This window comes from Micrasema longulum, unplaced genomic scaffold, assembly GCF_059751315.1.
Source record: "Micrasema longulum isolate JH-2025_06_02 unplaced genomic scaffold, ASM5975131v1 h1tg000274l, whole genome shotgun sequence".
Lineage (NCBI taxonomy): Eukaryota > Metazoa > Arthropoda > Insecta > Trichoptera > Brachycentridae > Micrasema > Micrasema longulum.
Window position 1 is genome coordinate 509,898 of NW_028277478.1, and position 13,468 is coordinate 523,365.

The 13,468-nt window shown below is 31.6% G+C and overlaps 1 protein-coding gene across 1 annotated transcript in view; it reads left to right on the top strand.

Moving 5' to 3' along the window:
- The first annotated feature begins 442 nt into the window (after nucleotides 1–442).
- NPFR (Neuropeptide F receptor) overlaps nucleotides 443–13,468 on the top strand; it is a 30,199-nt gene continuing 17,173 nt past the window's right edge. The window contains exons 1-2 of the mRNA XM_088224231.1: nucleotides 443–686; nucleotides 5,603–5,836. Of these exons, the coding sequence (XP_088080357.1) occupies nucleotides 465–686; nucleotides 5,603–5,836 (456 nt within the window). The 5' untranslated portion in view covers nucleotides 443–464. The remainder of the gene's footprint in view (nucleotides 687–5,602; nucleotides 5,837–13,468) is intronic.

Genomic DNA, 13,468 nt, shown 5'->3' on the forward strand with positions numbered 1-13,468 from the left:
AGTATTTTTCCAAGGTAAAAGCAGGCAAGACAACGTTTGGGCTGGACAACGTCTGTCAGGTCCGCTAGTGATTTATAAAGTACTGCCAGATTTTTCTAATGCAGTGGGTGTTTTTTGCAAATTGAGAAATACTGTTTTATGATCGACACTATTTTCAGAACATGATTATTCCAGTTTTTTGTACAAAAGCGGTCTGGCTGTTTTATATAGAACATAGAATTGACCTAACTGCGCCCGATAACACCAATATCTTATTTTTTCAAAATTGTGGACTGGCTGCTTTCTGCATCACTACCTTCAATTATAATTTGAGAATATTTAAATTTATTTCGAGAATTTTTATATTAATATTTTAGTTAATAAATATAATATTTAGCTATTGAAAAAACATGCATTTCGGTTGTTTTTTTAATTTAAAGTCTTTATTGTTTCAGATGAAAATTCCAATCCACACTCCCGGCGTCATGAAGTTCGAGTTTGACTTCGACAGCCTTCCGCACAACCTGTCCGGGTTGGACGAGAACTTGACGTGGATCCTCAACGCCTCCAGAGACGTGGAAGCTTCCCTCATCGAGAAGTTCACCAGCAATAGGAACTTGGATGGACCAGCCTTCTGGCTGCTGATCTGTCTCTACTCCGTGCTGATAGTCTTCGGGGCAACTGGCAATAGCCTGGTAGTCCTAGCGGTAAGAAAAGTAAATTAACAAACACTATTTATTTATATTCTAAATTCATTCATATATGCTCTTTACTTAATAGGTGGCTGATAAATAACAATGATTTTACTTTTGACTGTTACACAAAGTAAAAAGGTAATTATCATAGATTATTTTCTGCCAAATCCATAACTGCTTTTAATTTTTTCCGGCAAATAAAGTTAAAAAGTAAAACTCATTAGAAATTAACAATTTAGGAATTTGTATTTAAAAAAAATTTGGTACAAAATAACTTAACGTATTTAGAATACATATTTTTATTCAATTTTGTCTTTTTCACTGTTGTTTTTTTTTCTTTTTAAGTCCCAACAAAAGTTGTTAAGCATACTTTCGTCGTATTTTCTTATGCAGCGCAATTTAAAAGAGCTGTTTTCTTGGTGAAATCTATCAACACATGGTTAACGGTAGATATGTGGGGCTCGAACCTTATCTTAATCTCCAATTTTAAACCTTAAGAACTTGAAATTTGTTCTTTATCTCCCAAAACATATTTCATTACGGTTTTAATAGGCTTGCTGTATAAACGCCGGTATTATGAAGGAAGGTGTATTTTGTGTCAAAACAAAAAAAAAGCCATTTTCCCTGAAGCTATGATATTGTGCGTCAGTTATTTTCATCACCAAAACGACGATATACGAGTATTGCATTTGATGAGGGATTTAGTTTGAAGTGCATGAATATATATTTAAAAATTCTGGCTTCTTTGTATAAGTTTTCGGTAGATTTCTCTTCGTTTCAGTAAATTTGTAAACTACACAAAATATGTAGATAGAATAACAATTGTTGTTGTTTTTTTTTTTTTAACTCGGCATATATTTTATAATAAATATGTGATTTTTATTTGTATAATAAACCCTGTATTTTAATCAAGTTATAAAGGTACGATAATTCATGATATTCATGAACATAAAATAATACTGCCTAGATTCGAAATGTTTATTGTAAATATTGTACCTAAGTACATATTGATTTTCTTTGCCAACAACTAATTTAATCCAAAATCCTTCAAGTAAAATACTGTTAAATCTTTAGCCGCTTTATTTGATAAAGAAACCTTTATTTTGAATCAAAATATGCATAATTCAGATCCTTAAGCCACATTATTTTGTTTAATAGTTGCTTTAGTAAACAAAATTATAACATGGTAAAATAAACAATACATTCATTGTTTTGAGTATGTTTAATTTTTTTATTTTAATTATTCACTTATTCAAAACAAATACAAGTAAGTGTATTTTTATCGAAAATTCGAACAACTTAATAAAACATGTAAGTCTTTCTCACCAAGACAACCTGTTCTGTGCCACGATTATAAATGCAATCTTCATCTGTACACATCGAGACGGTATACTTAACTTCTGTACTATCTCTATTTATCTCAGTATGTTCTACCAACGTGTCATCTCGATGTCATATGGCCGAATCCAATCAATGAATGACCCCGAAAATTAAATCCGCGTAGTTTACTTCATTAAAAATTAAAATAAGTCAAATTTTTATTTTTAATAGGCTTCTGTGATAAAAAGTGCCCCCTTGAAAGTAAATATACAATCAATAAAATCCAATTTAAGCATAAAAATGCTCGCTTAAATATGATTTTTATATGACTTTTGAAAATTACCAGGACGGTATGCTTAGCGATCGTCTGTATGTTTATACTATTATCTGTATTTTTCTACAGTCGGCCTCGTGGTTTAATGGTCAGCGCATTTGCCTACCATGCAAGAGGTCTCGGGTTCGATTCCTAACATGGTTGGTATGAAATATTATTTAAAAGGGTATTTTTACCTTGGAATATTTCATAGTCCCAAGACTGGTTCCTGAAGTGTAAGACTGATCAAGATACGCTGCGATTGGTGTACCAATGCAGTGCCCTATGCACTATTAGGTGCGGATAAGATAATGATGATGATGTATTTGATATTGTTTTTTTTTACAACTGAACTCAATATAATGTCATACCGTATAATAAATAAATAAATAAAATAATTAAGTTACGAACAAAAAATAAAGTCAGGCTCGATTTATAACTAGCAAGTCCAGAACCAAATATACACGCCTTGCCGTCGTACTTTTTACCATATTTGTGGCAGAGATTATGTAGATCTGTGGAGTCGTAATAGTCGACGGAGAATTTTGACTAATATAATAGTACCAGGGCCCCGATAACAATGGGAAGATAAAGACGTCATATCTTCACCCTGATACACTACCAACTCCACCACCTTCAAGTTTTGGGAAGGTATATCGACATGAAACAACGGGAATCGTACGTAACGGTACACACACATACGCCCTGAAATGACAAAGTTTCTGTATGACGTCATAGTTGAAGATAAAATTCTCCTTACCAATTACTAAGATACGCTACCGATCCCCCCACAATCAAGTTTTGATGTAAGTACATCGGTTTGTATCGACGGGTCTGCAACCCCTCAATACGTTTATCTACGCACTTAAAGTGACGAAAATTTTGTTTCACCTAGCAATTTTCCTTTAATTACGATTTAATTAAATTTTTAAGTGTTCTAAGTTTGGTACATTTTTTCTTAAGAGCCTATTAAAAACAAGATATGGAAATAAGTAAATTTTAAAGTCGAATTCAGTTTTGACATAACTGTCAGTTTTGAAAACGAGCGGCTAGATGCAAAAAATAATGACGCTAGATTCTACTCTTTTAACATATAAGAGTATCTAGGTGTTAGAAAGTTCCCATTGTACAAAATCAATTGAGTTATTTTGTTTTTTTCTATAAGTCTATGAAATACTTTGAAGTAAAAAAAAAAGTTTCTGTACTTATTAGTAGCATAAATATTTTTTAAATTCTTGGATGATTAGTATAATTAGGGGACCATATTAAAGAGTTTCATTCAAGCAAGGGACCAACAAATGATTTATGCAATGCTATTGCAATTTTTGGGCTTTGAATGGCTTAGATATTCGCAAAATAAATCCACAGATTTTGGATTCATTCTTGGAAATAAGATTTGTTTTAAAGGTCTTGTGGACTTTTCAGATCCGCACATTACAAAAACAAATTTTTCAGCTGTAATAAACGGTAATTTGTTACAAAAAAAATTGCGTATTTTTATTGTTTGAATTTACATGAACTGTTTTCAATGCCCCTATCTCTGTAAGAGCAACTTAAGTATATAAAGTCAATTTGCTGTCACCCTAAATCAAATTTCCCGATTCTGATGGTGATAGAGTATGTAAGTTAGCTCGTTTCATTTATTTATTTATTGATTCCTTTAAAATTGGACTAGTTTAATTTATAATGAACTTATTAAGGATTTTTAGGCTATGCCCGTGTCAAGCCACAATAAATAACAATAAAAATACATAGTAAAATTAATTAGATTAAATAATAATGACATGTGATACAATAGAATAACAATCTAGAAAAAAAGGTATCAATAATAAATAATAAAATTCTAAAAAATACAATGCAAAAAAGATAGTCAGAAATAGTTTTTTAAATATAAATTTTACAAATTAAGAATCACACATAATCAAATAAACAAAATAATGGTATTTTTAAAATATAACAAAATAATAGTAAAATATAATAGTTAAAAAAAAAATAAAAAACAAAATAAGAGTATCATTGAAATCAACAGAAAAATAATATATATATAAAAACATAATTGAAATGATTATTGAGATATGTTTTCTAGAAACTCACTCAATACTATAGTAAGAAATATAAGAAATAGGAGCAATAAATCATATGCCAAATTATTGTACGTACTTAATTAAATAATACAAAAATACGTAATCCAAAAACATAAAGATATCAAATAAGTCCGATCAGGAAAACCAGATCCGTTGCCACCCTTACACCAGTAAAATAATTCGAACCCAGAAAGCCAAAAAAAAATTACATTGTTCATAAATTTGCTCTATTCCTAGCACCACCCCATCCTATTCAAAACAAAAACTAAGCATCAACCTATTCAAAATCTAGCATCCTATTCAACACCTATCAACTAATTTATCAATCAACCTATCAGCAAACCTGACAATAGGGTGGGCCGATAATTTATTTTTCCAAATTTTCAAATAAAAGGGGTCTAAAAAGTTGCCTCTTGGATTACTCGGAATGCAAAAAATGTCAAAAAAAATATTCGATACTACGTTTGGCCTTCAACCAAACATTGAAGTTTTGAAAAAAGTCAATTTTTGCAGTAAACCGGCTGTCATTTCGTATTAAATAATAAAAATCAGTCCAATTAAATTTTATAATGTGCGTTAAACCTTATTAAATAAGCATCTAAGGGCGTGAGTTGCACTTTGTTTTAAAATAAATGGGTAAAATCGTTTTAATAAGACATTGTTTTCGTCCATATTAGCCAGACGCTCAGCAGAATCAGTTCCGCGGAATGTAAACTTTTTGCATTTCGGTAGTTTTAAAACTTGTTTGAATTTGGTATGTGATTAAGATATATATTTACTAACAAAAAATAATTTTATCAATATAGATAATTAACAAAATGTTCAGACAGTGATAAACTTCAAACCCCCTTTCCCTTTCATGTCGAAAAAATAAAAAACTTCATACATCATCAGCCCACTCTACCTGACAATCAACCTTATTAACCACACGCAAAATGAAAACCATATCCTACACACTAGGTCAGCGTCCCCAATAACCCACCACGGTGGCGAAGGAGCAGCCCAGCCCAACCCCCGACCAATACACACCTCCCAGCCCTACTCATTAGTGTATTAGTAGATAAACCCTCTTCCTTTTTACGGAAATAGATAACAAATAACTTGAGTTGGGTTCTGCATTGCTGCCATGAAGATCATCCTATTTACAATCCCATTCGAGCCAAAAAAACTTATATTAAATTACAAAAAAGTATGTGTTTTTTTTTCGACAGGTGGCCAGAAAGCAGGGTATGCGAACCGCCAGAAACATGTTCATTGTAAACCTGGCCGTTTCCGACCTGCTCCTTTGCTTGGTGACAACACCTCTTACCCTGATGGAGATCCTGAGTAAACATTGGCCCTTGGGGAAGCAAGCGCTGATCTGCAAGCTCATTGGAACGCTGCAGGCCACTTCTATATTCGTGTCGACCATTTCCATCACCGCAATCGCCTTGGATAGATACCAGGTAAACTCACCTGAAATTTAATAATATAAGCATGTTTCTGGTAAAATATGAAAGAAACATCTTCATACGTTTAATGGTGTCGTACGTTTTTATTTAGAAAGTAAAATTACAACGAAATACGATTTAAAAAATATAATATTTTATTTTAACTTTTTTAACATAACATTGATTGTACATTATTGCGATTTCTTCCAAACAACCAATAAAATAAAAAAAGGGGTTATTCACATAATTTATACTTCGAAACGTTATCGGTGGCATCCATCTACTCCCAACTGAAGGAACGTCTCAATCAAACATAAAAAATAGACTTTAAATGCTCTTCTTGATGCTTGGCAATCGCGACGGGAATCTTCCCCTTCAGGGAGGGTTACCTTTTTTTATTTAATTCAACCCGTCAGCGCTTAAAATCTTCTTGGGTTATCCCCGATCACTTTACTACACAGTTTTTATCAGGTCATGGTAATTTTAAACAAAAATGATTTATTTTCAATATTGTTGATTCTCCTTCGTGCTGCTGCGGATATCCCAATAAGTCTTTTGAACACATTTTGTGGTCTTGTCTTGTTTTCTCTTTCTATGATTGCCTAATAGAGCTTCTTGCTATTATCCGCAATCCTGTTAAAGGTCATAATCATAAGTAATATTACGTTTTTTATCAACAAAAAAAACGTTTGTTTGCTCTTCTGGTTGCTACATGTTGCTATGTAACTTTTTCCTTTCCACCGTCAATATACTAGAGTATTATCAATAAATAAATATAAATTAATTGTAAAAAAAATAATATAAACAATACGCGTACCAATTGTACAAAGTAATTACTTGCACAAAAACCGCCCTTGAACCTGTAGCAATTGCACAGAAATCTTTAATCCGAGTCATTAAAAAAAAACATTTCGTTATCCAAGTGACTTGCTCTTCAAATAATTCAGAGTACTGAATATTATTCAACAGTATATATTGAGAACGGTAGTGGTTACATACATAAATAAAGACATTTACCCAAGCGTCAACCACAACTACAATAAAAGATACTCTAATAGGGATCTGATACTAAGTGAAGGGGTCAACACTGTTCTGGCATCGAGACAACACTATTACGTAGGCAAAAATGTCCATAGCCTTTTGCCAGAATCGTGGAAAGACAGGAGTGTTGTCAAGTTACGGAAGGTGTTGACCTCGCTCTTTCATGACATTGGACGTAGGGAGTCAGAAAAGTTGATGCATGCCACGGATTGGAGAATCTTACTGGATGTCAAAAATAAAATATAAAAAATAAGGAATAATAAAAAAAAAAAATATTTATAGATGACAACCATGAAGTTTCGCATAAATAAATTGTCTATGTTTTAATGAATGTATGTATGTGTATGCGCATGGGTGTATGTACGTGTGTGTGTATGTACATGTGTATATATGTGTATATATATATATATGTGTGTATATATGTGTATGTCTGTATGTATATGAATCAAAATTTGTATCCGAATGAGTTTATATTTTGTTTGTCTGTGCTCTATATAAATTTGTTAAGTATTATAATACATTAAAATGTAATTGCTTAGCTTGGAACAGGTTATGTACCCTTGTTAGCTGGGCAAAGTGAACATGGAATTATATTTTAATAAAGAGTGTAAATAAAATAAATAAAAATAAATAAACTAAAAATACATTTACTAGCCATATAATACATTTTGGAAAAAATTGCTTTATACGTGTAGTTTTTTAAATTTTAAAATTTATTCATTTTGGACCAATTATGTTTGAATGGTATGGTGTTATTCCGATAAAATAAAGGGAATCGGAAAGTATCGAACTGAGACCTGAAGCGTAAAACAGATCACCTTACATTCCTTTTATCGAAAAATGCTGCAATAGTACCAAAACAATGCCCTATGCACAACTGGGTGCGGATTAAGAAATGATAAATTATGATGTTACGTATTTTGGAAAATAATCTATAAGTTGAAAGAAATTTGGCAATAAGCCCGCCAATGTACAAATAGCATTACGTACAATAAGTTAAAAAATAAATAAAATTAATACAGCCCGTGCTTACACAAAAACAAAAAATAACACATAAAAATATTTTCAAATAATCTATGCACCCATATTTGAGAAACCCCGACTGCGGCGTATTGTATGCTCGATTATTTCTTGGAAGTTTTATTCGGCGACAAACGCTGCCCAGGGCGGACCAGGCTGAACCATACCCTAGAAAAAATGCGTAATATTTTGTACTAGATGAATGTGAATAGGTACATTGGAGTCTTTTTGGGACCTCATCAGATCCGGCGTATTTTTGGAGCTTCAGTAAGGAAAAGGGTAAAGAATACTTCTTTGAAAAATTATTACATAAACATAAATTTCAATAAACGTCCGGCCAACACGCCAAATAGTACTATGTATACGAGTATATGCTATGTCTCGCAGCAGTCTTTTGTAATGGTTTCATCCCGTAGACAGTATCCAAACGAGTACAATTCTCCTGAAAATGGCTTTTGTTTTGTTGATGTTTATTCAGGACATTGAACACTCTTGGGACCACAAAAGAGAAATGTCTCTGAGCGAAAGTCGTACGAGTTTTTGGTATTAAATAATTCAAATTACAGGGAAATCACGTACAAGAATTCTGCTGGGATCTCTTGTAACCACATGACTAAAAATGGGTCCATGCTTCTTTTATAATTGTCTTATATCCAGTCCCTTCATAAATTGAAACTGTGTTTTAGATAGGAAAGTTGGGGGACATGGAAACATTACTTTAAGAATTCAACAATGTTTGATTATGTCCAAACGCTTAAAGACTGGCTAAATTTACTTCCTAAAGAGTTGTTCATATTTAAATTCATTTGAATAGAGAGGGAAAACATTTTTGAATCTCACCCACGTGATAAAAGTTTCAGCTCTTTTACTTCACAAAAGTCAACAGATGGAAGAGTTGAGGAAATGTGGATGTTCAAACATGGGCAGAATGGTGAATGTTACAGAGTGTGTAAAGTGGCCACTTAAATCAACCAATGACAGGTCATAAGCCCTGTCAATGCCTAGACTTCCAAATTCCCTTCTCGAAAATGTTTTTTTTCTCTGTTACAATAAATTTAAAAAAAAACTAAAAAAAAACTTTGAAAATTATTTTTTGTACATTTATTAGGGGTAGGAGGTTCATGATAAACAAAGTGCAACCTTCTAAGTCCACTATCAAATAGTTAGCTTCTGACTTGAAATGAGCAAAATACACAGCTCTGAGAGTGTTAATGTCCAGGATGTTCCTGAATATATTATATCAGTAAGTCTTCTGTTATTTTAGTCGCATTATTCTGAGTAACAGATTATTTTTTATTAAATTTAGACTGCTCCAAATAACAAAAAAATAATTGCTTAACCCAAAGTGGTGATATTTCGATATATCGATAACTGAAGATCAAAAGAACGATAAAATGAGGCTCGAAAGGCCGAATTTGCTAGCGTGTAACAAAAGCTGACTGTTGCCAACCAGTCTTTACACAATGCGGAACTTCAGTCCTACGGGAAATTGGATACAAAAAATGTTTTCTTACGCGGGGTAAAAATAAGGGCTTTAAATCGTACCGCAAAGTTTTTTGAACATGTACAAAAAAAATAATAAAAAATATTATCTACTTTGAATGACGTCACTGCTTCATGTGAATCAACCTTTGATCTAAGAGCTATGGAAGATTTCCGGTCAGCTTGTCGCTTCTGGACCAATGGGAAGAACTGAATGAGAATAAGCGGAAATGAACCTGTGACGTAACACGCGGAGTTATTTCAGAAAAACAAAACTTTTAAAAATCGTAGCGCTGATAAAACGATTTATAAAAATGAAAAAAAAAATTTTTTGACATAGTTTAACAGTCTATTAACAAATAAAATAAATTATAAAAACCACAGAACTTCCTCATTCCTCGAGGTATTCTCGGCGAGGGCGCTTCCGTCTCCTCAGACGTCTTCTCTTTTACCTCATGTAGGAGACCCGTGTAAATAAAATGACGCTTTGTATAATAAATAAAACTTCTAAACATATTTTCAAATCCATCCGGAACTGTTTCGTCTGTCTAGGATATTTTTTCTTTTGACATTCGTAAAAAACATTTTTCTTACCGAGCATTTTCTGTCCCTAACATTTTTGCGTTGTTCCTGACATTTTTCGCCTCAAAAATCCAGGATTAGTTTTTTTCATTTCAAACGTTTTGGACGTTTTTCGTTCAAAACTTTTTTTTTCTGGACGTTTTCATCCAGCTCTAATATTTTTCGTAAAAAAATTTCCGTCCATGGCGTTTATCACTATTTTCTTCTCCAAAAATTCATTTTGGACATCTTCCGTCAAGGAAATTTCCCTCGGAGCTTCCCGTCAGTGATATTTTTCCTACTAAATATTGTTTGGTTCAGATATTTTCCGACGGGGAGATTTTTTTCACAAGACATTTCTCATCCAAACATGTTCAGTCAGAGACACTTACTGTCCCGAACGCTTTCTCACAGGGACATTTTGCGTCTTAAGCATTGTCTTGTACTGATATTTTCTGACCCAGAGATTTTCCTTACAGGCCTGAGTAATTTTTCATACTAAACGTCGTTTTATCCATACATACTGAACAAAAGTTTGTATTACTGATGTTCCAGACACATCTTTTACTATACATCCTACACTTAAAGATGTCATAATCGTGACCCCTGTGGAGTTGATATTTTAATGGGGTTTTAATTTTTTTTTTGTATTGATACAACTTTACGTAATACTGTTTCCTGCATAAATTTGTATTTAAATTAAAGTACACACGTTATGACATTAAAAGCTTGACATGTGCGAGTCTTGTATAATTATCAAAGCTCTCACAAGATTATTCATCACGTGGAGTAGTATTTTATTAAAATTTGCGTTATGCTAAGGTTACTTTAACTTCAGCCTTAAGATAATTTACAACTATGAAAGTTGTGTAAGTTTGGTAGTAAAATCATACAAACGACATAAACTGAAAAAAATATAAATACATATAATTTACACGTGTTCAAATAAATGACAATGCATTTTAACTAAATAACACGTAACTTATTATAGTTTAAGATCTGAAATTCAAAACAATAAAATTTACTTCAATATTTAGAGTTTGTTTAAATTTTTAAGACAAAATACTGGATTTCACCCCTTAGGGAGTCATTGAGATAACCAATTAAAACAGAGATGGAGAACATTTCAGATAAGGGAATATGAAAGTCTAGGCATTTACAAGGCTTGTCTGATTGTAAAAAAGACACTTTTTTTTTTTTAAGTTTTATTTATTTTAACAAATTATTAACATACATAATTGTATTTTTGTTCCCGCAAAGCCGAAGTTTGTCTGCGGGTTACATAAAAATTTTTTTAAAATATAAAAGTAAGTGCATAGTTTAATAATATATTAAAAATTCAATATATTTATATGGCCACTTAAGTTTCACTTGCTGGTTTTAACATTTTTTTGACTATTTTTATAAATGAATTTAGGTTTTTATCCTCACGATTTTCAGCTGGTATTAAATTATACAGTTTTGGTACTACACTCCCTATTGATCTATCTCCATATAAGTTCTTTTGTCGTAGAACCGTCAGCTGCTGTGCCGATACTTGTCGGATCACAATCTGGTGGGTTACTTTGGATTTTAAACTGCAATCGAGGAAATGATCTGTCACTTTCTTATACTGAAACGGTTTATTAATTGGAAAAACGTTAACATAATTAAAAAATATTTTATTGTTGTCTTTTGCTTCAATCTTTATTTTTACAGGTACGATAGTTTTAAAAAATTGTACTTGTAGGTTCAAGACTCTGTCGGTATAAGATTTGAAACTTAGTCCCCATATTCTTAATCCATATTGAATTATCGGGTCAACTAGCCCCAAGTAAACTAGTCTCAGCACTGGGTATGGTATGTATGGTTTTAAATGTAACATGTTAAATAGGCAAACTCTTATCTTATTGAAAATAGTTTTTACCCGTTCTTCCCAATTAAAAGTGGAATCTATAATAATACCCAAATATCTTTATTATGATACATGATCTATTTTGTGCATTTGCAGTCTTGTAGATTTTTATGCAAACATTCGTGAGTGTGTGCATATATTAATATATCTTCTATTGGTCTATTATATGGGAACGTAATGTGTAACGCTTTCGTTTTTTTTTGTATTTATTGTTAGTCCATAATCATGTGACCATCTTGAAACTTGATTAAAATCCGATTGCAGTTTTTGCTGCGCGTCTATTTGTTTGTCCCCAATATCAACAATTGTAGTATCATCTGCAAACTGACCGCCAATAACAGGTCATAAGCCCTGTAAATGCCAAGACTTCTATATTCCCTTCTTTAAAATGTTTTACATCTGTGTTGTAATTTGTTAATAAATTTTATATTAAAAATGGCCAACATCTCACAATACTCTTTTTTTTTTTTTTTTTCTTTTTTAGAAAAAATAAATATTTGCGTTCTTATGATTTACCCAAATATTAAATTTTGAGGGCCATTTTCAACGAGTTGTAAATAACTCACTATTAGAAAATGGAATCAAGTTGGGGTACAGTAGACCTTTGTTCTGTGAGTCCGAGACACTAGCCACAGGACCACAACCCGATCGATAATAATACGTAATATGAATACAGAAAATTTTTTTTGGACGTACTTCAAAGTATATTTTTTTTGAATAAGAAAATACGCAAAACAGCAAATAAACAATTATTTTTTAAAGTTTAAAGTTTTTTTAAAAACACGTATTGTAAAAATTCATAAAAATTATAATTTAACAATCATCAAAAAACGTTAAAATATCTCATTCATTGTAATAATAATAAATATTAAATTATGCACAACAGTAAAGATTTGATCTTATTGAATTTACGAAAACCGTAATTTGGAAGTATTGGTCAATAATTTCACAAATTTTACAAAAATCACTCAAATTAAACGACGTTTTGAAATTATGCAACCACTTAAACAATTATTGTTAATTGTTATGCATTCAAAACAATTATCGGTAATTAGGAAATATTTTCAACATTAAAACTGTAAACCATTTTGATTGAAACCAAATTACACATACTGATACGGTTTTAAATTTTGTAACCGAAAAACAGTTTTTATGTTTACCATAAAAACCTAAAAATTGAAAAGCTTTCCTCTATTATTGCCTCGAAATATCATAAAGAATGTATTTGATTGACATGCCCGAAGGCACGAAGGATGAAAATGTGAATATTTTATTTGCATCTTTTTGGACATGTTTATTTTTCATCCCGAAATTCTAAAATGCAAATGTACAGAATGTTTCAACCTTTTATTAAGGACAAAACCCTTTAAATTTGATTTTGAAATGAACACGTTGTTTGCTTTTTGATTCCTTTTTTGTTGGCTAAAATTTGTTAAAGAGTAGTATTCACCCTAACGTGAATGTAAAATTCAATAAAATATTGAATTAAGTTTATCCAAATGTTTTTTAATTTTACTCTATTTTTTTTTTTTTTTATATATATTTTATTGTGCATCTATCGTACATATTTGTACCACACATTCGCCTGAATGATCACATTTCGACATCATTCAGCCTACTTTCATCCCTGTTTTTCCAAATCTATACTT